Here is a 24,691-nt window from a genome sequence, read left to right on the forward strand (position 1 = left end):
GGGCTTAATTATACCATCATCATTAAATTCCAGATATTCTTTAATATCTTTTTTAAGTTTCTCTACTGTTGTGGAGTCATTGAGAATATTTGAATTAAGTTTCCACGAGGTTCTCTTTGTATCTTTTTTTAAATCTAGCAGCAGGATTATTGGGCTATGGTCTGATATGTCGATCGTTAATATTTGAGAATCCTTTATCTTAAGTCTATCAGAGCTAAAGACAAAGTAATAATCAATCCTTGAGTAAATTGAGTGTGGGCTAGAAAAATGTGTATAATCTCTAGTTATTGGGTGCATATCTCTCCATACATCTATAACACCCAGCTCCTCCATCAAGGATCTAACTTTTTTTGTTAGTGGGTTACTCTGGGTGCTCCTCCGCGATGAGTCCAGGTTTGGGTCTAGCCTGATATTAAAATCTCCGCCACAAATCACCAGACCATGGGACGTGGCCATCAGCTCAAAGATGCTTTTATAGAAGGGCCAATCACTCCCTGGTGGGGCGTATACATTTATCAAAGTTATATCGATGCCCTCTAATCTACCAGTAATCTTAATAAATCGTCCTCCCTCATCTATAATCTCAGACCCATGTTCATATGTCAGTTCACTAGATATTAATGTGGCAACTCCTCTTTTATGAGCCTGTTTGTATGATGAGGCAAATACATATTTAAAACCTTGCCTCTGAAGCTTAGCGTGCTCTAACCCAGACATATGTGTTTCCTGGAGAAAAGCTATTTGGGCCTTTTCTTTTTTAAGTTTAGAAAGAATTTTAGATCGCTTAATTGGATTTAATACCCCATTCACGTTAAAAGAAATGCATTTCAGTACATCACTATGCATATTTCCTTAGTCTAGTAAAGTAAACAACTCCAATCAGAACTATTGTGTAGCTACCCCTTTTAACAAAACAACAAACATGAACATAAAAACTACAACTAAACCTTGTAGTAGTTAAAACAATTAAACTGTGAACATTCATACCCACTTCCAAGGATGAGGTCCCAACTCTATTGGACCTCGGCTCCAGGGGATATCCTCTTTGGCCTGCTTGGCGTCGAGGGCCCTCTAAATCAGTCATTTTACTATTGTCCCCGACATTAAATATTTCACGTCCTGCATCCAAGTTCTTAAGTCCTTCTCAAAATATATCCACTCCATACCTGTCCATTATAGCTCCATCAATTGCTGGTACCTTCAGATACTTCCCGCCTGAACACCTGTAGCTTTTCTTTAAAACCCCGTTTACGTCGTCCTGGCGCTGGCATCCAACTGTACCGCTGTAGTTTCTCCAGAGAGGAAACCGGGCGCTCCACCCTCATTATAGGTAAACCTTTATCAGCCAGATCTGACGCAGCCTCCTCTACTGAATCATATCTTCGTCTCATCCTTCAGGAAGACCTTAAGTCGAGCTGGATACAGCGTTTGAAATCTTATGCTGTTTGCTTTAAGGACCCTCCTGATCTCTCCGTATTCCTTTCTTCTTGCCAAAACATCTGGCGCGTAGTCATGATCCAGGTTGATTTTGCTCCCCTTCCATGTGAAGCCTTTCCTTTGCCAGGCCGCTCTGAGCACTTCGTCTTTGATCCGGTAACTTTGGAATCTGATGATTATAGATCTGGGCTGGCTGTCCACCGGGGGTCGCGGCGCCAAGGCTCGATGCGCTCTCTCGATTAGCAAATCTTTAATATTTGGGAGATCCAGGTTTTCACGCAGCAACTGCTCCACAAACGGGATAACTGATAGAGCCGTGGACCCCTCAGCCCCATCCGGTACACCGTAAATTCTTATGTTCTTCCTACGGGAGCGTCCCTCTAAGTCAGATACTTTTAGTTGAAGTTGCACTTGTTGCTTCACTAATTCAGTAATGATGTCCTCCGCCCCCTGCACACGATCATCGATAGTTACAAACCTTTGCTCCACTTCGTCCAATCTCACATTTGTCTGTGCAATATCTTGTTTTAAGACGCCAAATTGTTTTTTATTCTCCTCTCGCATCTCTCTAATTTCCTTCAGGATTAATGACAGTTTATCCTCGCCGCCGGCCTCACCGCTGCCCTCATCTTGGCTAACAGAGTTAGCATCTTCATCTTCAAAGTTTTTCTCGTGTAGTGGAGCGTTCCTCCTTTGACTTTTCTTGGATGTCATTTTCTTCCCCTTTTAACACATTCCTAGTGTGGCAGAACACGCTTCATAAATTCGTTTAGGGGATTTTTTTAATCAATTTGTCGCTGCGGACTTTTCACGCTGCCATCACTGGTGGTGACCCGGAAGCGATCCCTGTTATAGGCGTTTTCATCTTTTATTCACCAAAATTATTTCTAATATCAAAATGCTTATTATCATCATCATTATCATGATTGCCAAACAGTTCAATTTTAGTTTCATTAGACCACAGGATAGGTCTCCAGAAATTAAGGTCTTTGTCCTTGTGTGCATTTGTTTCTTTTGGAGTAATGACCTTCCTGGCAGAGTGGCTTTTCAGCCCATGTCAGTACAGTACTTGTTTCATGGTGGATAATGATACTATCTCATTAGCTTCAGCAGCATCTTCACAAGGTCTTTTGTTCTTGGGTTGATATGCACATTTCGGACCAAAGCACGTTCATCTCTGGGACACAGAACCCATCTTCTTCCGGGGCGGTATGATTGCTTAACAGGTATGATGGTTGTAACACATGAACGTGGCACATTCAGGCATCTGGAAATTGCACCCAAGGATCAACAAGACATGTGCAAGTCCACAATTCTCTTTCTGATATCTTGGCTGATTTCTTTTGACTTTTCCATAATGTTACACAAAGAAGCAGTGTGTTTCAGGTGTGCCTTCAAATACATCCACAGGTGTGTCTCTAATTAAATGTTGTCAGTAAACCTATCAGAAGCTTCCAAAAACATGACATCATCATCTGGGTTTTCCCAAATTATTTAAATGCACAGTAATCTTATTGTATGTAAACTTCTGACTTTGAAGAAAGTAATGAAAAAAATGTCTAAAGAAATCCTTCTCTCATTATTCTAGTATTTAGCCAACAGAAATAATTTTGGTAATCCTAATTGACCTAAAACAGAAAAAGTTTAGACCGATCTCATGTCAGACAGTGAGAAAAAAACGTGTACGTGTCTTTTTATATAGTGTATGTAAACTTCAGGTTTCAACTGAATTTCTTATTTTATTTTTTTGTAAAGCGACAGCACATATTAACAAACATTTAAAAATGTAAATATCTAAAGATTAAAGCCAACGTGGCTAATTTCCATCTTCAGTCCCTCCCAGTGGTCAAGAGTGCAGCTCGAGAAACAAATGGATGACAGAGCTAATAACATTTGCATAACTTCCAGTTGAGTACTGTTGATGATTGGATTGGAAAAATATGTAAAAAAAAAGAAAAAAAAAAAGAAAAAAAAAAGCGTATTATTGTGATAGGAGCATTTTGTGAAGAGATGTGTTGTTTCTTGGATGGGACAAGCTCTCACAAGATCAATTCCATCTTGAGATTTTTACCTCACAGGTTTACATTACTTACGTTTCTTGAGACTCTGTAGTTCCAAATGTTGACAAAAATCTTAAATCACAGATTGTGAGGCCAAAATTGTGAGCAGAATGGCACAGTTTATTTTAGTCAAATGCACAGATTTTGATGGTTTAGTCATTAAAGGTGATTTTAATGTACATGTGGATAATGTGTTTGACAGAAACGCTAAGGAGCTCAGTTCTGTCCTTGAAATCTTTGGTCTGACTCAACATGTCAGCAAGTCCACCCCCAACAGAGGGCACACGCTGGACCTGCTCATTACAGAATGATTAAATATTTCAAATGTCAATGTGGTGCTCTGTCTGATATGTGTCTTCTTTGACATGTCTGTTATTCCTAAACCAGCGGCTGGTCCTGCAGTTGATCGAAGGACACATGTTCATGGAAATAATACACTTTGAGAATGCCTCATGTTCTAATGTTGATTTGTTGAACTCTGACTTCGAGTGCTTTGAATGTTCTGGACACCATTGCCCTGATGAAGGTTAAAATGGTTCAAGATGAGCAGGAAGGGCCATGGAGGAATGATGAGAGAAAGGTTGTACACATACAACCACAGTTTATGTAAATCAAGGAAGAGGTATTTTTGAGACATTACTAGAAGTTTCAGCAACAACTCTCGTTTGCAACAGTAAACAGATAAACAAACCCTCCAGCTCCGCTGCCGTTAGAACTAATTTCCACATCTAAGTGGAATGAGTTTGTAGTAAACTTTAATGACAAGGTTCAGGGCATTAAAAATGCAAATGACATCCCTGCAGCCATCTAGACACTTAGAGCTGACTCACTTTGCACCTGTAACTGACAAAACTGTCATGCTGCCTCAACGTGTTGCCCACTAGATTTCTAAAGTCTGTGCTCAGCAGTTTGTTATCACCACTAGTTTGCATAGTTAACATGCCACTTCAATCTGGAACATTCCCAAGAGCTTTGAAAACTGCAGTTATCAAGCCTCTCATAAAGAAGAGCAGTCTTGATGTCACAGTACGGAACAATTACCAACACATTTCAAATCGGCCATTTTTAGGCAAAGTCCTTGAAAAAGTTGTTTACCAACAGCTTATTAACATCTCCAAATTAACAACTCCTTTGATGTTTTCCAGGCAGGTTTTAGACCTCACCACAGCACTGAGACTGCTCTTTTCAAGGTGACAAATGACATCCGCCTTAACACTGATGGAGGAAAAGTCTCAGTCTTGATCCTGTTAGAACTGAGTGCTGGCTTTGACACTGTTGATCATGGAATCCTTTCACAGAGACTAGAGGACTGGGTGGTCTCTTGTATTCAAAACAGGCTAGAAAGGTAACAATGGACTCAGACTTGACCTTTATCAGCCACATCAGATCAATAACATCTGCAGCTTTTTACCATCTAAAAACCATTAGTTTTGACAGTATACGTTTGATTTTTGCAGACTTGGAGAGACTTATCCATGCATTTGTCTCCAGTAAGTTAGACTACTGTAACGACCTGTTCATTGGTCTCTCCAAACAAGTGTTATGACAGCTGCAGTACATCCAGAATGTTGCTGCTCGGGTCCTAACTAGAAATAGGAGGTACGAGCACTTAAATCCTTCTGCTCTCCGCACTGGCTCCTGTGGTTCAGAGAATAGACTTTGAAGCAGCTCTGCTTGTGTACAAGTCTCTTCATGACCTAGCACCAAAGTACGATATCTCTCACATGTAAGTGCTACATGAACAATCTCACACTCTGAGGACTTCAGGGACTGACCTCCTGCTGGCGCCCAGAGTCAGTACTAAACATGGGGACTCAGTTTTTGACTTTTATGCAGCCAAAACCTGGAACAATCTTCCTCAAGATGTGAGACAGGCCTCTACTTTGACAATTTTTAAAGCCAGGCTCAAAATGGTTCTGTTTAGCTGTGCATATGACTGAAAGGGTTTTATTCTGCACTTTTCTCCTTTAATGTTAACTGTATGATGATTGACATATGTGATTATGTTATGATCGGTCGTACTGTGATTTTAATGACTTTCTTATTGTGTAAAGCATTTGGAATTACTTTGTATACGAATTGTGCTATACAAATAAACTTGCCTTGCCTCATTATAAACAATGTCAAAATCTCGTCGTCTCTTGCTTGTGAACCCGATCTCATGTCTAGTTCCACTCCTATTGTTTCTTCTTGACAAATCACAAATAAAAATGTTTGCATATTGCTGCAACAAATTTATTATAGTATGAAGCAGCATTTTAGCACTTAAATGTGTTTCATTTGCACAATTGAGCTGTTATTGAAATAAAAAGGCTGATTTTTTTTTAACCCTCCTATGTGCATTTAAAATGTGAACTTGGAACAAAATCCTATAATTAAAACGTATTGTAAATCCTAATGGCAATACCTGGCAGAAAAAATGTGATTAAATTTTTTTTTTCCCAAATCGTTAAGCCATAGTTTGTACCCAATCTGTCCCCCAGTCCTAAACAAACTCAGGCTTGAACTTGAACTTTTAGTTCAAGTTCAAGCCTGCTTTTCTGAGTTGAAGGTTGGATCTGTCAAGTTTCCGAGTACCCATGAAAGCATCACAGTACCTCATAACCTGTGATGTCACACCTGCTACATTCCACATGTGAGGACCAGCGAGTGCATCCTCCAGCTCAGCACACAGATTCTGTCATAGCTTAGTAAAATGTAGCTGCATATTTTCATGTCGGAACATGGCGAAAAAGCAACAGCCCTGATGATAAGGGTTGCCAGATTTTTGAGGTGCAACAATTGACCAAGCACTTGAAAAAAGACCTAAACAAGCAACCTCAGCCCTACCAAAAGAAGCCCCAAATAGAAACAACTTGTAGTGACTATTTGTCAACAAGCAAACAAAAGCCTAAACAAACGCAAGACTCAAAAAATCACTTTGGGCATCATGGGTACGTGGTCTATGCAGTACAAACTTAACAAAAATGAATGTCCATTTCAGTTCCATAGGTTTATTTCCAAGTTTGGCAAGCAAACAAGGTAACATGTTCAACTAAACCAAATCAACAGAAAAGGAAAAAAGAATCCTAAAGTGGCTATAAAGGAGCAGACTTGGCAACTCTTTTCCTGATAAGACATGACATAGCCTTTACCTCTGCCTTGACTCGCTCCAGCTCTGCTCTGAGTAACTCCAGGTCCCTCTTCAGGTTGTCGATCTGCAGGTCTCTGTGTAAACATGGTACACTTACAAAGAGCTAGCACAGTCAAACCCCAGCAGAGATTGTACTGAGAATACTGGGCCTTACCGGTCGTCAAAGGCTCCATTAGGAGGTCCGAACGCCTTGTCAAACATGTCCACGGACTGAGGGAGGGCAGACAGAATAGTTACTGCTTTGTGCTGACAAGTTTGGGATCTTTTTCCTTTTTTCTCACTTTTTTGAGATGAAGAATATCTGTACTAATTTGTTATTTATAGGAAAGGCAAGCTATCTTTAATAGAGCATTTAATAGAAACCGGCAACTCAAAGTGCTTTGTAGTGGAGGAAAAAAAAGTAAAAACAGTAATGTTTCAGTATTATTTGCTTGGCCAACAACAAAAAATGCAACACCTTGGGAGATATGTAAATGTAAAAAATGATAATACTTTAATTGCTTTGGAGATATGCTAAATTTAAGTATCGCACATATCCCCTGAAACACTGGTTTCTAAACTTTTCAGGCTGGGACCTCCAAAATAACCACGCAACTGGCCCTGGACACCTATGACATTGTACAGTTCATTCACATTTGAATAACTTAACCTCCATCATAAAATTTATAGAACATTTTACCTTTCTGATGGATTGCCATAATATTGTCTGAATATCGCAATCAAGATAACCCTCAAAAAGATTTCAATATTAATTTTTGTCAACATCGCCGGCCCCTCCTCCCACATGAACGTGGCTAGTTTAGTTGTAGTTCTAGTTGTAGTAACAACTGCTTGTTACTACATTGTTATAGTGTAAGCATTGCACTTGGTACCGGCTGTGATGCAAGTGCGACCGGGGCTGGGCTCCCCACATCTATCAGAGGCTCAGGGTCATCGTCATCATCGTCTGGCTGCTCCTGCTCGTCCTGGTCTGGGATCACCACCACCAGCTTCTTGTGTTTGGCCAGAGATGCAGCATGCAGGAAGTTTGGGGGGGTCTGACACACACAAAGGCAAAACAGAGAGACAGGTTTACAGAGATCTGTTGGAGCTGTTTTGTGTTGTATTTGTGCTCAGATACAATTTATGATGTTATATTGCCAGTTTTTGTTGAAAGATTTAAGATTTATTACATAAACACGATGTCTCTCCAGATACAAGATGTTAATGCTGATTTATTTGGTATTATAAAACCATTGGAAATGATTTGCAAACTATTTATATTGTAATTTGGTGTTTTGGTTCTCAAGACAATTATCAAATCAGAAAGCAGAATGAGCCTCAGATGAGTCTCTCATTTGGGTTGCCAGTTTCAATGCTGAAATCCAGTTGATTTAAACCTGAAATGAAATTGTCATAACCAAAACCCAAGCACGTGCAGTCAGTCATTAATCAGTGCTAGTGCAGCCTCCGCACCATCGAAAATATCAGGTGGCCCCAGCGAGTTTCCAACCAGGGGCTCAGAGCTCGCACGCTCCGGCCCAGAGCATCCTGCCTGGCTGCACAACGCCGCACCCGCTGGTTTGGCCATGTCCTCCGCCTTCCTGCTGACCATCCCACGAGAGCCATCCTCCAGTTTGACCCAAAGGCGGCAGGCTGGAAACGACCACGAGGCAAGCCCCGCACCCAATGGCTTGACGTCATTGCGGGCAACCTCCAACAACTTGGAGTCACCATAGAGGACGCAGAGCAGCTGGCCCTAGACCGCCAGCGTTGGAAAAAACTGGTTCACCTGGTCGGCTCAACGCGTGGGGATGGGATGCCCCCCTCCCCTTTGCTGGAGCCTTAGATAGAGATAGATAGTGCAGCCTCTGCAGCTCAGTGAGTGAATTCTCAATATTCTGAACTTTCACATGAGCTGACCTGTAGTACCCTTTTAAAGCTGAGAGTGAAGACTACATACAGTTTCTTTAAGTTTATTATTTTTATCTAAATATATTTTTTGTAATTTAACTTTATTTTGCATATCACTTATTCATTGTTTGGAATATTATTGCTAATTTAATTGCTACATTTAGAGTTTGTTTGCCATTCATTTGCATAAATAGGTAAACATGGGAAGAGGCAGTAGATATGGAGGGGCTTAGTTTTTGTTTTTTTTTAACCAGAAGGTATGAGGTGATGCTACTGCTACCGTTACTGCTACTGCTTTTGCTACTGCTACTACTACCACAAACTTACTTAAACAAATTCATCCACCTAGCTTCATTAGTAGTAACCAGGGATGGGACACAAGATCTTATGCCACTTCTTGCAAGATACAATTACAATGAGATTGTGCACACATGTGGACAGGCATATACAATTTTTTATTTTGCATTTTATATTTTTGCTGTTATTTTAGCATTGCTTTATGAGCTACAGCTTTTTAAATTTGTGTAACTCACCAGCACTAAACCCTTTTTAAAAATATGTTCAATGTGTGTTTTCTGAGCCACAAACACAGACAGAACTAGACAGGTTAACTCTGGTCTTCTAAACTTACATCGGGCAGCCGGGGGATCTGGATCAGCCTCTTGAAATATAGCATGTCTCTGGCTTTGTTGAAAAAGGTTTTCAGGCTGCAACACAAACATGAATGCCAAAAGTTATTGTTCCATTACACTGATAATGGCAATAAAGCATTTCTGATTCTTAGTAAAAGAAAATTCAATTCTGCCAACTGGACAATTCTTTCTGATTCTAATATAAAGGGGGAATAGCAAATATAAAATGCTTCTTTAGCTTTAAACGTGACTTGTGTTTCCTCTGTGTATACTAACTGGGTGTGGAATTCCCCTGGTTCCATTTGCATGGGTGAGTGTGGCTGGGCGAGGCAGGCTTAGGTTGCAGCCTTCTTTGGGAGACACAATTTTTTTTTTCCACTAGGACATATGTAACCCCGGGCCAGTGCCTCCTACCTGTGGAACTGGTCATGGAAGCGGTCCCGGTGCCCTTGGAGTGTGTCGGCTGGGAGACCTAAGAGACGCAGTAGTACATTATGAACACACAGTATAATACGAACACACACACACTACACTTACAGTCACAACAGGAAAATTACTAGACTGATTACTCTGATTTGCACTAGGTTTATAAATTAAATGCAAAAGCAGGAATTTTGGAGTGGACATGATTCGAATTGACTAAACAGATTGCAATCATGTTCTAGAGTTTGATGTCATAAATTCAGATGGAGGGCAGGGGCTTATGTAGCTCTATGAGAGATTGATTGTTTTGGAAAGAAATCTCTAAACTTATGATCCACAAATGTTGAACCTTATCATTATTTGTTAGAGGTTGACTGCACAAACCATATTAATCTTATGGCTTTAAGTTCAACAATCATGTCTTTGGGGTTGAATAATGGTACCACTTTTTGAAGGTATTGTGAAGAAATAATACATTTTTTGTTGATTTGTTCAGATTGTTCCATGCTAACAGGTCCAGTAAATGAAACCTGACAGTTAAACAGTAAATTCCATCATAAAATTCTGACCTGTCCATCAGCTCATTTTAAACTATGGACATTCTTAACATCTAAGGCCCATGAACAGAACCTCTCTTCCTGCAACAGGCAACCTGAACACACTAAGAGAGGCATTCAAAAGCACAGGGCAAGAAACAATCTAATCTAAACATTTGAAACCATGTCAAATATTCTGACTAATTAAAGATTGACTTGGCAAGAGACAACATTATATGCTAATCTTGAATTGCATCAATCATAACATCTGAAAAAGAAAAAAACGTTTCCATAAATGCTAGCAATTACAGTCTCATTTGAGATCAGCACAGCACTAACTTGGGTTTCATTACATTTTGGTCTACTCCCTGAACCGCCACCTTAACGTGGTGGAGGGGTTTGAGTGCTCGAATGATCCTGGGAGCTATGTTGTCGGGGGCTTCATGCCCCTGGTAGGGTCACCCATGGCAAACAGGTCCAGGGAGACGGGACAGATGAAGAGCGGTTCAGAAGCCCCTTATGAAGAAAATTAAATCAAGGCCAGTTACGTCGCCCGAACTGGTGTTACCGGGGCCCCACCCTGGAGCCAGGCCTGGGGTGGGTGCTCGACAGCGAATGCCTGGTGGCCGGGCTCAGCCTGAAGGAGTGATGTGGGGCCGTCCTCATGTGGACCCACCACCCGCAAGAGGATCCATAAGGGGCCGGTGCATGAAGATCTGGGCAGCAGTCGAAGGCGGGGGCCTCGACGACCGGATCTCTGGACATGGAGACTGGCTCTGGGGACATGGAATGTCACCTCGCTGGGGGGGAAGGAGCCTGAGCTTGTGCGGGAGGTTAAGCGTTACCGACTAGATATAGTCGGCCTCGCCTCCACGCACAGTTTGGGCTCTGGAACCCAACTTCTTGAGAGGGGCTGGACTCTCCATTTCTCTGGCATTGCCCGCGGGGAGAGGCGACGAGCTGGTGTGGGCTTGCTCATTGCCCCACAGCTCAGCCGCTTCGTGTTGGGGTTCACTCTGGTGAACGAGAGGGTCGCGTCCCTGCGCCTTCGGGTCGGGGACAGGTCTCTCACTGTTGTGTCGGCCTACGGGCCAAACAGCAGTGCAGAGTACCCGGCCTTCTTGGAGTCCCTGGGAGGGGTACTAGACAGTGCACCGACTGGGGACTCCGTTGTTCTCCTGGGGGATTTCAACGCCCATGTGGGTAACGACAGTGACACCTGGAGGGGCGTGATTGGGAAGAACGGCCTCCCTGATCTGAACCTGAGTGGTGTTTTGTTATTGGACTTCTGTGCTAGTCACAGTTTGTCCATAACAAACACCATGTTCGAGCACAAGGGTGTCCATCGGTGCACGTGGCACCAGGACACTCTAGGTCGGAGGTCGATGATCGACTTTGTTGTCGTGTCATCTGACCTCCGACCGCGTGTCTTGGACACTCGGGTGAAGAGAGGGGCTGTCGACCAATCACCACCTGGTGGTGAGTTGGATCCGCTGACGGAGGAGGAAGCCGGACAGACCTGGCAGGCCCAAGTGTATTGTAAGGGTCTGCTGGGAACGCCTGGCAGAGCCTTCTGTCAGAGGGGTCTTCAACTCACACCTCCGGGAGAACTTCTCCCTGATCCCGAGGGAGGTTGGAGACATGGACTCCAAGTGGGCCATGTTCTCCACCTCTATTGTCAATGCGGCTGCTCGTAGTTGTGGTCGTAAGGTCTGCGGTGCTTGTCGCGGCGGCAAACCCCGAACCCGGTGGTGGACACCGGAAGTAAGGGATGCCGCCAAGCTGAAGAAGGAATCCTATCGAGCCTTGTTGGCTCGTGGGACTCCTGAGGCAGCCGATGAGTACAGGCGGGCCAAACGTGCCGCGGCTGAGTGAGTCTCTGCCCCAAGTGGAGGAGTTCAAGTATCTCGGGGTCTTGTTCACGAGTGAGGGAAGGATGGAGCGTGAGATTGACAGGCGGATCGGTGCAGCGTCTGCAGTGATGCGGTCGCTGTATCGGTCCGTTGTGGTGAAGAAGGAGCTGAGCCGGAAGGCGAAGCTCTCGATTTACCGGTCAATCTACGTTCCTACCCTCACCTATGGTCATGAGCTCTGGGTAATGACCGAAAGGACAAGATCACGGATACAAGCGGCCGAAATGGGTGTCCTCCGCAGAGTGGCTGGGCGCACCTTTAGGGATAGGGTGAGGATCTCAGTCACACAGGAGGAGCTCGGAGTAGAGCCGCTGCTCCTACACGTTGAGAGGAACCAGTTGAGGTGGCTCGGGCATCTGCTCAGGATGCCTCCTGGACGCCTCCCTAGGGAGGTGTTCTGGGCATGTCCCACCGGGAGGAGGCCCCGGGGAAGACCCAGGACACGCTGGAGGGACTATGTCTCTCAGCTGGCCTGGGAATGCCTTGGGATCCCACCGGAGGAGCTGGAGGACGTGTCTGGGGTGAGGGAAGTTTGGGAGTCCCTGCTTAGACTGCTGCCCCCGCGACCCGGCCGGAAGAAAATGGATGGATGGATGGATGGACTTTAAGGGAATGTAAAAATGACTGAAGCTTTGATGTGCTTTGAGCTTTAATAGCATTGAGAGGCAAAAAAAATTACTAAACTGAATTGTCGAGTATATTAGTTCTCATATTTATTTTTTCAAAAGTTTGACCCTATGCATATAAACAGCTTTTATTATAGCTACAAAGTTGAGAGGAAAAGCCTTTTTGTGAGGTCACCTACTTTCATTTCCCCCACCTTCTCTCTAAACAAACAATCATGATTTCAAATATATATAAAGTAACTGTGCTAGCTATTCTTTTTCCTTAATCAAGCAGCCCTAAAGTAGACTGAGTAGTCTGAACTGAGTGGTCTCTGGAGAAACAATACAAAACTTGTCTTAAGGGCATTCCCTGTACTCCATGTGCATGTAATCATAGCGAATGATCAAGTAGACAAACATACGCAGTGCTGGTGCTTACATGCATGCAGTTTGAAGAGGAGCTTGACGGTGAAGTGGTAGAGCTGGCTGCAGTCTTGGATGACCTGAATTAGGGGAGACAGACGACACTGGCCGGAGGTCAGACTCGAGATGGCGATTGACGTGTTCAGCTGTCGGATCACTGCAAAATAACAGACAAAAGTCTCTTGTTAAACATGCATGAACTGTTTGTGCTTCAGTACTCTTTAAAAATGGTATGTTTATTAATTTTACAGGAACCATGTACAGGAGCATGAATCAACAAAATACTGAAGAGATGTTTTGTACAGACTAATTTCCATCTGCAGTTCCTGAGACATACAAAAACACAGAATACACAAACAGCATTAAACAATACCATCGATACACATAAATAGTGCAATTATTTCATGCAGCCTGTGCACTTTCAGTTTTGAGTGTAGCACCTTTTTAAAACTGTAACTGGGTTGCCAGAGCCTTATCCTGCATATAGAAGACACATACTCATTCTCAGTATATGGACAGGCCTCATGTGAAACCTCAGAACCTCCACAATTCACTCACTGAGCTGCAGAGGCTGCACTAGCACTGATTAACAATTGTCTGCAGGTGCTGAGATTTAGGTCGTGACAATTCAGATGAGTCTTTTTAGGTTTAAACCAACTGCATTTTAGCATTGAAACTGGCAACCCAAATGAGAGAATCATGTGAGGCTCATTGTAAAAACTTTACATGTTGTTACATTACTACAATAAAAGACGTGCTGAATAAAACTAAAGATACGTCTAAATATAAGCACATAAAATAACATTAAATATCAGAATGTGAGACTAACATTTGTTTCGCTCTGATCTCTTGATGTTTGTTTTTACTGTTACATAGTAGACAGCTTTACTTTTTTATGGTAAGACAAAAATATACACTAAAAACAATAAGCCGTGCAGTTGTCTTTTTGGAAGTGATAGTGGATGTGTTCCGAAACTGCTTCCAGTAATACTACAAGATAGTCAAAATTGGACTTCCGGGCGGGTTACAGACATGGCGGCAGGCTAGGGAGAGTGCTCCCCGACTAAAGTTTTAAAAAAACCCTCGAGGACCGTTTTTTCTGATTTTACTAAACCAAATGTTGAATAGCACCAAAGGGGACATTACTATGACAAGAGGGAGATCAAAGAGGACTGAACATAACACAGGAGAAGACGTCGAAGAAGTTGCGAAGCCAGATAAGCTAGCAGCTGCAACGCTAACAGCGGAAACCACGTTAGCGGCCAAGGGACACATACCTGATAATATGTCAGATCTACAAACCATACTCCGTGAAATAAAAGATTTTCGGCGTGAACACGCAGAAACATTCAAGGAGCTGAAAGATGACATCAAAAAGACAAACACTCGCATCGCAGAAGCAGAGGAACGCATAATGGAGTCGGAGGAGCGTATTCAAAATATAGAGGACGCAACTCAGGAGCTGTTTAAAATACAGAAGCAGTTCATGGACAGGCTGACAGACCAAGAGGGACGCTCCAGAAGGGATAATATCAGAATTCACGGTGTGAAGGAAGGGTCAGAAGAAGGAGCCCAGTCAATGATTTCCTTTACTGAGTCCCTCCTAAAAGAGAACCTGCGCTTTGAGCCATTACGTGAACTCAACATCGAAAGAGCCCACCGCGCGGGGGTCGCGAGACCACCTGAAGACGCCCCACCAAGATCGATAGTGGTAAAGCTGTTAAGTTACAGAAGCAAAGAAGCGATCATTACGGCAGCGTGGCAGAAACGGGGCTTCATGTATGAGGGGAGGAGAGTAATCATTGATCATGATTATGCACCGGAGATTTTGAGGCAGCGGAAAGAATATACGGAGGCAAAGAAAGTGCTCAAAGAAAGGAAAATACGATTCCAAACGCCATTTCCAGCAAGGCTCCGGGTGTTCTATGATGAGGGGACACAGACGTACGGCACAGCGGCGGAGGCGACCAAGGATATGGCAGCGAGGGGCTACCAGGTGACTGTGGTGACACCGGTGGAGGACGTGTTTGAGAGGATGAAGCGTTTAACGTGGCGCGCGAGCGGAGCAGCGAGTGGAGGACAACAGGTGGATGCGAGACAGAGGTTTAAACAAGGTTTAAACATTTTTGAAAAAAAGCCGTTGTTCCCTGTTGTTCTGGTTCTGCTACTCAAATGTGTTATTTTTAATATTATTGTTATTTTTCACTTCATTTTATTTTATGTTTTCTAATTATGGAAAAAAAAATAGATGTATGTCAGTTGTACATTACGATTACATTCTGTACTATAAAACTAATAAAAAAATAAAAAATAAAAAAAGATAGTCAAAATTAAATCAAAAGCAAACAGCCATTGGGGCATTGTCATCAGCCAGTAGCCAATGGAATGTGTGAAGTAGAGGACAAAGCATAAAACAACTACACTTGGATTCAACGTTGTGGGACTCCAAAATGTAATCTAAAAAGGACAGATCTGCTCCACTCAATGACTTCCTGTCTAATTGTAACGACAATGTTGAATAAGTTCTTGCCTTCCAATATGTCACTCGTTTTCTCGTGCTTACATCATTATCAGGTGATGTACTGTCAACATACCACACGTTTCCAGAATCCACAAAAGTAAATCTAGAGCATTTACACAACACTGGTATTGACACTTTGCATTGATATCTTGCTGTAGCTACAAAGTATCAATAAATGACTATGAGGCCATGTTTAATTTATTTATTTAATTTTCTTCACATGACCGAGTGACTGCCCATTCCGGCCACCAGAGCACTACATCATCACAGCAGAGCAGAGGAAGTGGGCTTAATTCTCTATGATTAGTGGCATTTCCACACCATTTAGTGCTAATTAAAGGCTCACAACACAATATAAACTGCGGTGAGTTTACTGCAGGCTAACCTGCTTTGCGGCATGGCCTAGCTCTGAGAGCATGAATAGATAATGACAGGTGCTTTGTGGTGGCTCTTGTTACTGTGGAGTTTTTCACCTGTCTCCGCCAGACGCAGCTCCCCGTCCATGTAATCGAACACCTCTACTGTGAGCTGGAACCTGAGGGACACAGCAACATGCCTTTGTTAACATACTGAGGGATGCAAATTCAAAGACAGTGAAGTGAGACAAATTTTGAATATAAAATGATTCATATTATTGTTAAGAGAAGTCAGTATCAAAGTAAAATTACTGTACTTAAAGCGCATATGACAGGTTTTCAAGGTTTTTTAGTTCTTAGTTTGGTGGGATAGTACTTGTGGTAAATATTTATCATAGGTTTACATCAGTTAAATGACAGAAAAAAAGAAGAAAAAGAAAAGAAGAACCCAAAAGAAACAGGTAATAGCGAAAATAGAATCCCTCTACCTATGTCAGAAACACTGAAAATTCCATCCAAAGAAGACATTTCTGACAGTTCAAATCTTCATTTAAGATACTAAAAGGTGCCATCATCTATTTTTATTCGTTTAATTCATAGGTGTTGTGCCATGTGCACAGGTTTTGGTTCTTGACTGCTAAGTAATAGAACTGGAATTACCTCAACACTAGTCATATCCTGCCACCTAGGGTTACCCTTACCTGATTTGCTCAGCCCGCAACTGGTTGAATGATAAAAATCCTGGGCAGCTCTGTACCTTTCTGCTCCTCTGCCCCTTCCACTCTCACTATGTGCTGTGTAACTTGCACCTGAAGTCCCAAACTGAGCGGCTACTGCTTGGCTTTAAGCCTTATTTACACATTCCAGATCAATTACAACTCTATGGTGAGGTTTGCCCAAGTCTTTATTATGTAGTGTTAAGATGGCACTAACCTTGAATTTAGTACTAGTTTATCACATATTAACTTGTAACTTGCTGTTTATTTCCGCCTCTCTACGTGTTGGAGCTCCACTAATAATGCCAGTGCTTTTCTGTTTGTTCATAAATTATGAATCAGGTGTCAAAATAATGAATTAAACTTTATGCCTTAACCTGCTATGTTATGCCAACTTGAATTTGGTAGTACTGTTATGCTGTTGTAGCACTTTTTGTTTATGCATTTAACATCGTTTGTCAGTAATGGCTCGCAGTTTTGCTAATCGCTAAATGCTTGTGGTATTGTCGGCTTGTTAATCTGTAGCTTTCTTTTGTAAATGTTTTGATTTTTGTGAAATAATGTTGCGCAACAGTAATTGAACCAATTAAGAATGTTTGATGATGAAATGTTACCGGTAACTTTGAATTGAGAACCTGTTTTGACCTCGTTTCCATGTCTTTTTTTTTTTTTTTTTTTTTTAAATGGGACTCTGATCTGGGATCTCTCTTCTGATGGTGAGCTGGTAGGACTAATCAATTTTATTTTGCTCTGCGGTCCTTGGATTATGCTCCCATGCTGCGAAAAATTGCAGGAAAGGCAATAACATCACACTGAAGACAAACAGGTTCCCTTGTCAAAAAAGTTACATCAGGGGTCACCAACGCTGTGCCCGCGGGCGACCATTCGCCCCCGAGGACCCCTTATGGCGCCCGCAAGACATGCTCCAAAAATAGCACTGCTCACATTGCAACTCAATAGTTGCATTTTTTTTTTTTTATTAATGCTTATATTATGCAGATTTAAAAAATAATGTTATATAAAATAAAAAAAATTCAAATAGAAATATTAAATATCAAACTCTTTCAAACCTCTTTCTAAGTCAAAGGTCATTCGTGCGCGACTGCCACACCTCTTTCCTGACATGCTTGCCCCAAAAATCATGGCAGAAAAGCGAAAAAGGACAAACTATTTTCACAATGATTGGGAAGAAGAGTTCTTTTTTACGTCATTCAAAGAGAAATGTCTGTGTCTTATTTGCAGGACGACTGTTGCAGTACTAAAGCGGCACAATGTGGAGGAAACCTTCAAAACCTGCCACAAAAACTTTGATGTAAATTACCCACCTGGCAATGCATTATGGACAGGAAAAGTCAGTGCGTTAAAGGCAGCTTTAGACACACAACGGACTTTTTTCACAAAAATCTCAACACCGAACGCAACCGAAGCTTCATTTAGAGCTGCACATTTTTTGATAAAGAACAAGAAACCTTTTTCGGATGGGGAGGTCTTTAAAGAAGCTATGATGCTTGTCACTAACTCATTATTCAAAGATGAGAAACATGGTCCCGATGTCATCTCTGCACTCTCCGATGTCCAGCTTAGGGCAAGTATGATGGCTAGACGAGTGTGATCTTTGTCTGAGAACTTATCAGAGCAGCTGGACTGGGATCTCGCTATGTGCAGGTGGTTTAGTATCCAGTGTGACAAGTCGGTAGAAAGTGCCAGCACGGCTCAGGTGATGATATTTATCTGAATGGTGTTTGATGATTTTTCTACAAAGGAAGAACTGCTGACACTTCTGCCACTTACGACAACAACGCGGTAAAAACTTTTTTTGTGGAGAAAAAGGTCCCAGTACATAAGTCGGTAACAACAGATGGGCAGATGCTTCATTGCACAATGCAAAAATTATCCAGAATTCCCAAAATTTCTGCACTACCACTGCATCATTCATCAACAAGCGATTTGTGCGAAAGTGACCGGCTTTGATCACGTGATGACTCCTGTCGTAAAGATCATAAACAGCATCCACTCCAAAGTTAAACAACACAGAATGTTTAAGATGCTCCTGGATGAGCTGTCTGCTGAATATGGTGACCTGTTATTACACACAGAAATTCGATGGCTCAGCAGGGGTCAGATTCTGCAGCGTTTTTTGTCACTTCTGTGTGAAATAAAAGAGTTTATGCAATCCAAGGGAGAAGACGCATCGCTGCTGGAGGACCCAGAGTGGATACTTGACCTTGCATTTTTAACGGATTTGACTGAGAAACTGAACCATCTGAATCGGGAACTGCAAGGTAAAGTTAAAACTGTTGCTCACATGATCAGTGCAATAAACACATTTAAAACCAAGATGAACATTTTCTCCACACAGGTACAGAGGGAAAAAAATGCTGCATTTTCCCTCTGTGCAGGCAGTGTTAAATGACAATGTTTCTGCTTCTGCAGCTTTGGACGAAGCTGTAAAAAAGTACTCCCAAGTCATAAACAGACTACGACAGGAATTTGAAGACAGGTTTTGTGACTTTGAGCAGCTTGAACCATGCGTGTCATTTGTTACAAATCCTTTCATGCTCGTAGACATTACATCCACTGCTGAGCAGCTCAGTGCTTTGTTCAATTTGAACGCTGGTGAGGTAGAGATAGAAATCTTAGCGCTTCAAAATGACCTCCACCTCAAAGCTCAGCAGTCTGCACCAAATTTTTGGTGCCTTGTGGACAAGGAGAAGTATAGTGGTGTATGCACAGCAGCTATGAAAATTGCCTGCTTTTTTGGTTCAACCTATCTCTGTGAATCAGCCTTTTCCAACATGAACTTTATCAAGAACAAACACAGAACACACCTGACTGATGCACATTTACAAGACTCACTGAGAATTGCAGTGTCAAATTATTCACCAGATTATAATGCACTGGTGAGCAGCATGCAGTGCCAGACCTCCCACTTTCATAGTAAATGAGCTGACGAATCACAGAGAAATTTTTATCATTATTTAAACTCAGCAATTATCATTATTTAAAATCAGCAATATTCATAAAAAAAATACTGCACAAAACATTAAATGTTCAGAAAGAACTTATTAACCTGTTCAGGCAAAAAAAAAGTGTTGTTTTCCTGGCTTAAAAATGTTAAAAGTGATTATTTGTACTACAAATACAACAGGTGTTTCCCCTAACTTTCAAATGTTTGCGCAAATAAACATAAATAAGTGTTTCATGTTCAGACATGTTTTTCTGATTTTTATTGATGTGTAAATTACTGATTGTAGAAAATAATTATGATTGATATGTGAGCAATCACTTCACATAGTGTTATAATAACTACTGCTATTTTAATATCACTATTATAATGTTAGTTATCCATGCAGTTTTGTTATTTAGGAAGTTTTTAGCAAACAAGTTCTGTGGCGCCCTTCGTACTACTCAGTGCCCCTGAAATAGCCCTCAGTCTCAAAGAGGTTGGTGACCCCTGTGTTAGACCAATCACACTATACCTTTTTACCGTCAGACCCCGCCCCTCCTTCCCTCTCACTGTCCTCTTTAGCCTTACAGGTATGGCCCAAGTTAGCCGCTCTATTTGAAATGTGGTTGTGGCGAAGTTTTTGTGTTATAGTTCTACTTTAAATAAAACCATCACGTTTATCGTGAATTGGTGTTTAATACATGTTATTGTAGACTAGCAAATAATTTTGCTTTAACAACAAAAGGATTTAGAATTTTTAGCCTACTTAAAATTAATTGGAAGGCACTAGTTCCCTTTTGCAGTATATTGAACTGTATTGGGTTACATACACATTGTTGATATCGGTCCCAGCAGCACGCTCCAGGTCCTCGTCAGTGATCTCAAGATTGGGGGGGATGGTGTGGCGCTGTGATGATATTGGGACAGTTAAAATGCACTCAGGTCATTAAGCAGTGGTAAAATGAGGACTTACCTTTGTGTGGAACTCCATTTTGGTACAAAGCAGCTTAGTGTAGAGTCCCACAAGCTGGCCATATTTGTCATGAAGATGAGCCTGGACACAAAATTGAAGAAACACTACTTAAATATTTGTACTTGTGCAAAATTTTATTAAAAGGTGCACTATGCCAATATTCTAGTGAATATTGGCATAGTGCACCTTTCATAAGAAATGCTATTGCTTTCCCTGGAAAGTTGCACAGTATTGCATTAAGATCTCTATTAAATGCCTGAGAACACAACAGAACTTGGTCTAAGCAGGATTTCATAGCAGCAACAACATCTCCATGGAGACAAGTAGGTGGAGAATCCTTGACCAGAAGTTACATAGTGTACCTTTATGATTTAAAATGTTTGGGGTTTTTTTCCAGGTAATTGGAATATTAGCCCATATATCTCCAGGAAATCAAGCAAATTACATCACCCAATAGTCTCTTATATGATACTTATTAAAGAGTTTAGAGTGTGATCAGGACTTACCCACATTTTCCCCACCTCCACCAGACTGCTGTGGTGTCTCATACAGTCTTGTAAAACCTTGTCAAACAGAACACAATCACATAAATGGATAGATGTAGAGACGTCTTAAAGTGCATACGGTTGTCATGTTTTTCCAGTTACGACTCTGGTGAGATGGTACCTGTGGTAACTATTTATCATCGGTTTACATCAGTTAAGTAGCAGTTTGTGGAGAAAAACATTGAGTACAAAATACTAGAAGTTATGATGAGTTCTAAAATGAAATACCTCCATGTCAACACCAAATATTCCACCAGGGATGATTTATGATTTTTTTCAAACAGTTTAAACCTTCATTTAACAAAGGTGAAAGGTGCAGGCTGTACTTTTATTTGTAAAATAATAACTATTGTGTAAAGCAGATGAACTTTGGGCCTTGTTTACAGTATGGTTACTAGGTAACATAAATAGAATTACCTCAGTGAATAATATATCTGCTACCTGTGTCCAACCAGTAAATCAAAATATAAACTCAACCATTGCTAGTTTTTTTTACTTTAAAAATGTTGGTGATTAGTAAAATATAATATAATCCTCTATATATTTGAGTGGAAAAGTGTAGTCTAAACTGTCATATGCACTAAACATGTCTGGCGTATTCTCTTACATTGCGATGTCCATCCCTTAGCACTTTGTGGAGCACATGGCAGAACTTCCAGCTGAGGATGGAGCTGCTGGCCAGAGGGAACCCCAGCGAGTATGACCAGAAGGTGTAGGCCCCCTTCTCTCTGTGCGTGCCCAGGATGATGCCTATGTGTTGGGTTAAGGAAGCACCAACAGGGACCAACGAACTATGGTCATGTGAAGACTGGAAATGTGGTATATTATTGTCAAGACATATTGTGGGCAATTGGAATAAAATGTGTATATACACACTGTGTACTGATACTGTGCCTATTGTACTGTATATATCTAGGACTGAAGTAGGTAGGTTTTTGTACTTGTACAATTGAAGGTTAATGTGGAGTTATTCAATTAAAATAAAACATAACTTATAAGCCAATAAGTTACATTAACAATCTTGCAATGTAGAGATCGGTTTTATTGGTGAGGACATGATTGGATGGATGAATAATGGATTACATTTTATTATGAACTATGTTAAGATATGTTTTTCTCACGTTTACCTATCTGACAACTGTTTTAAGCAAAACCCGCCATCTTTGTAATAGTAGTGCAAAACGTTCAAGCTAGCTCACATCTGTCTACTCTTTGTTTTTTTGTATAAAACCTTATAATCAAAGAAATAAGTAGTCAACTAAGACCCTCAACTGATTAATAAACTCAATGACCTAAAGGACCATGTACCTAGTATTACCATCTTAAAAATCTCCATTGCTTAACTGATATATTTCATAATTTTGCAGCTGTGTATGTGAACTATTCTAAGAGGGAACTGTCAGTATTAGTGTCTTGTGCTCACATGGTCAGTGTTTAGTGTCATCGTGGCTAATGACATAATGCATGGGTTATCAGGCAGATCTCAGGTGTCAAGGATACGCCGAGCATGCTTCTCTTTGACAGGTGTCTCGGTGGAGTTGATGGCTTTGCTGATACTGCTGAGCTAAAAAAAACACAGAGGGGAGGAGACACTGGTAGCACCGAGTCAGAGATGTCACAAGATCACATTTTTGTGTTACAATTATTGAGAGAAAAACATCCCAATTAAGGTCATTTTTACACTGCTATGAGTTAGGTCGACGTAAAAGAGTTTTTGCTCTGAGAGAGGTAAGCTTTGGTCGGTGTAAACCCAACAGTAGCATTTTGAACCGCAGTAAACGGCCAGTCCGAGAGCGTATTAAACAGGAGGTCTCAGAGCGGCTTCACCTATACTACCACAGGATATGTGCTGTGTGAATGTGGCCAACCTTGGGCCAACTATTGCAGTGTCCTGTGACAGCAAAGGTGCTTGGAATTGGGCAAAAAGACCTCAAATCATGTATAGCCTATTTGTAATGAGTGCGTTGATTCCCCTGGACTCTATCCCTTGAAGTGCGTTGTCATAGAAATAAGTTCGGCGGTCAGCTAATGGGCTATCACGTGGCTTATGGTGCATGTTTGGGGTGAATGATGCACGGTATATGTGAACAGGATCGACACAAAAGTAAAGTAAACAGAACAAAATCTAATGAGCACTGGGGCTGCTCCACAGAGTGCACTTAAGTGTGAAAACGACCTTATTTGCGGTTATTGACACCATGACCAAACAACAGTGAAATCCTTAAAGGGGGATTAAACATCTTAACTCCGCTCACAACCACATTTCAAATAGAGATGCTAAACTGGGCAGGACTAAAAGGGAGAGAGGGGAGAGGCATGGTCTGGAGATATGAGGAACAGTGTGATTGGTCTAACAAGTATCCACACTTCAAACTCTGCTCCTGCGGCCAGATGTTTGTAATCAAAATGCCTAGCTGTAATCTGGGGAGTTATGTGTGATTTCAGGTAGTACTTGAAATTGCAGTGGCCACAGGAGGCACTCTGTTTTTGTTACTGAACACAAACCTGCAAATGTACCTAGTCTGTGCTAAAATTACCCACTTTAATTGTAATCGGGTGGATAGTACTCAGTTACATTTACTTACTACTTCTAGCAGCATAATTTTTAATAAGTAATATTTTAAATTGAAGCAACAGTACTCTTACTCGAGTAAAAGTTGTAGTTACTCTTCCCTCTGTGAGTAAGTCTACAAGTGACAAAAGCTTTAATTGTCAAGATTTAATCATTTGTGTTTTTTGCAGCACTCCTTCACTTACAATCTGTTTTTGTCATTTTTGTGTCTAGACAATGCACAAAATTCGGTATTTTCAAAGGATAATGTTTTGTCCTTCAAATTCTAAATCAGATGTTACATCCAGACTCCACTCTTCAAGTTACATGAATCATTTATTGTACCACTACTTTGTACTTCTGCATAAGCACTTTTACATTACTCTGATTTTTGGGTACTCTACATACCTCTGCTTTTTGGAGTATTAATTGAACGGAAATTACTTACATTTGCTTCAACAATTGTCACGATTAGAATTTTTAGCTGTTAAGATTGTATTGTGACCTGAATAAATCACAATAATCGATTAACCTGATAATCTTAACATGCCTATACGATTCACAACACGAATCACAACACGAATCACAACACGAATCACAACACGAATCACAACACGAATCACAACACAAATCACAACACAAATCACAAGGATGACTAAACATTGCATCTGCTGCACTGCTTTGACTCAGATAAAGTTATCCCTGGGCCGTGCTGGGCCAGATAAGACTGTTTCATACTTCTACAACTCAAAGAAACAAGAAAAACATTTCCTTGCCAAAGATTTGATACAGTAACCTTGTGTCAGATTGAAGTAACGTGTGATACAATATTTCATGGCATACAAGATATTAGGGCTGAAAGGTTAATAGAAATTCTGATTTTCAGCATGAGTTTGATATTAGAAATTATTAGATCTGATCATGTATAAAACCTGTTAAAATCCCACATTTGAAGATGTATAAACTACAGGGTTTAGTTTAGCAAATTGATTTTAGCGTTCTCTCAACACTCCAAGAGCACAAACCG

General features: G+C 41.3%; 1 protein-coding gene across 1 annotated transcript in view; it reads right to left on the reverse strand.

The window, feature by feature from the left end:
• The window catches only part of hip1rb (huntingtin interacting protein 1 related b), a 55,654-nt gene that overhangs the window by 11,955 nt on the left and 19,008 nt on the right, over nucleotides 1–24,691 (reverse strand). Inside the window, exons 2-13 of the mRNA XM_033972131.2 lie at nucleotides 22,614–22,677; nucleotides 21,721–21,863; nucleotides 21,075–21,131; nucleotides 20,569–20,649; nucleotides 20,426–20,502; nucleotides 16,050–16,111; nucleotides 13,072–13,212; nucleotides 9,570–9,627; nucleotides 9,155–9,230; nucleotides 7,503–7,667; nucleotides 6,785–6,840; nucleotides 6,632–6,704 (exon numbers count right to left, since the gene is read on the reverse strand). Coding sequence (XP_033828022.1) covers nucleotides 6,632–6,704; nucleotides 6,785–6,840; nucleotides 7,503–7,667; nucleotides 9,155–9,230; nucleotides 9,570–9,627; nucleotides 13,072–13,212; nucleotides 16,050–16,111; nucleotides 20,426–20,502; nucleotides 20,569–20,649; nucleotides 21,075–21,131; nucleotides 21,721–21,863; nucleotides 22,614–22,677 — 1,053 coding nt within the window. The remainder of the gene's footprint in view (nucleotides 1–6,631; nucleotides 6,705–6,784; nucleotides 6,841–7,502; nucleotides 7,668–9,154; nucleotides 9,231–9,569; nucleotides 9,628–13,071; nucleotides 13,213–16,049; nucleotides 16,112–20,425; nucleotides 20,503–20,568; nucleotides 20,650–21,074; nucleotides 21,132–21,720; nucleotides 21,864–22,613; nucleotides 22,678–24,691) is intronic.

This window comes from Periophthalmus magnuspinnatus, chromosome 9, assembly GCF_009829125.3.
Source record: "Periophthalmus magnuspinnatus isolate fPerMag1 chromosome 9, fPerMag1.2.pri, whole genome shotgun sequence".
Lineage (NCBI taxonomy): Eukaryota > Metazoa > Chordata > Actinopteri > Gobiiformes > Gobiidae > Periophthalmus > Periophthalmus magnuspinnatus.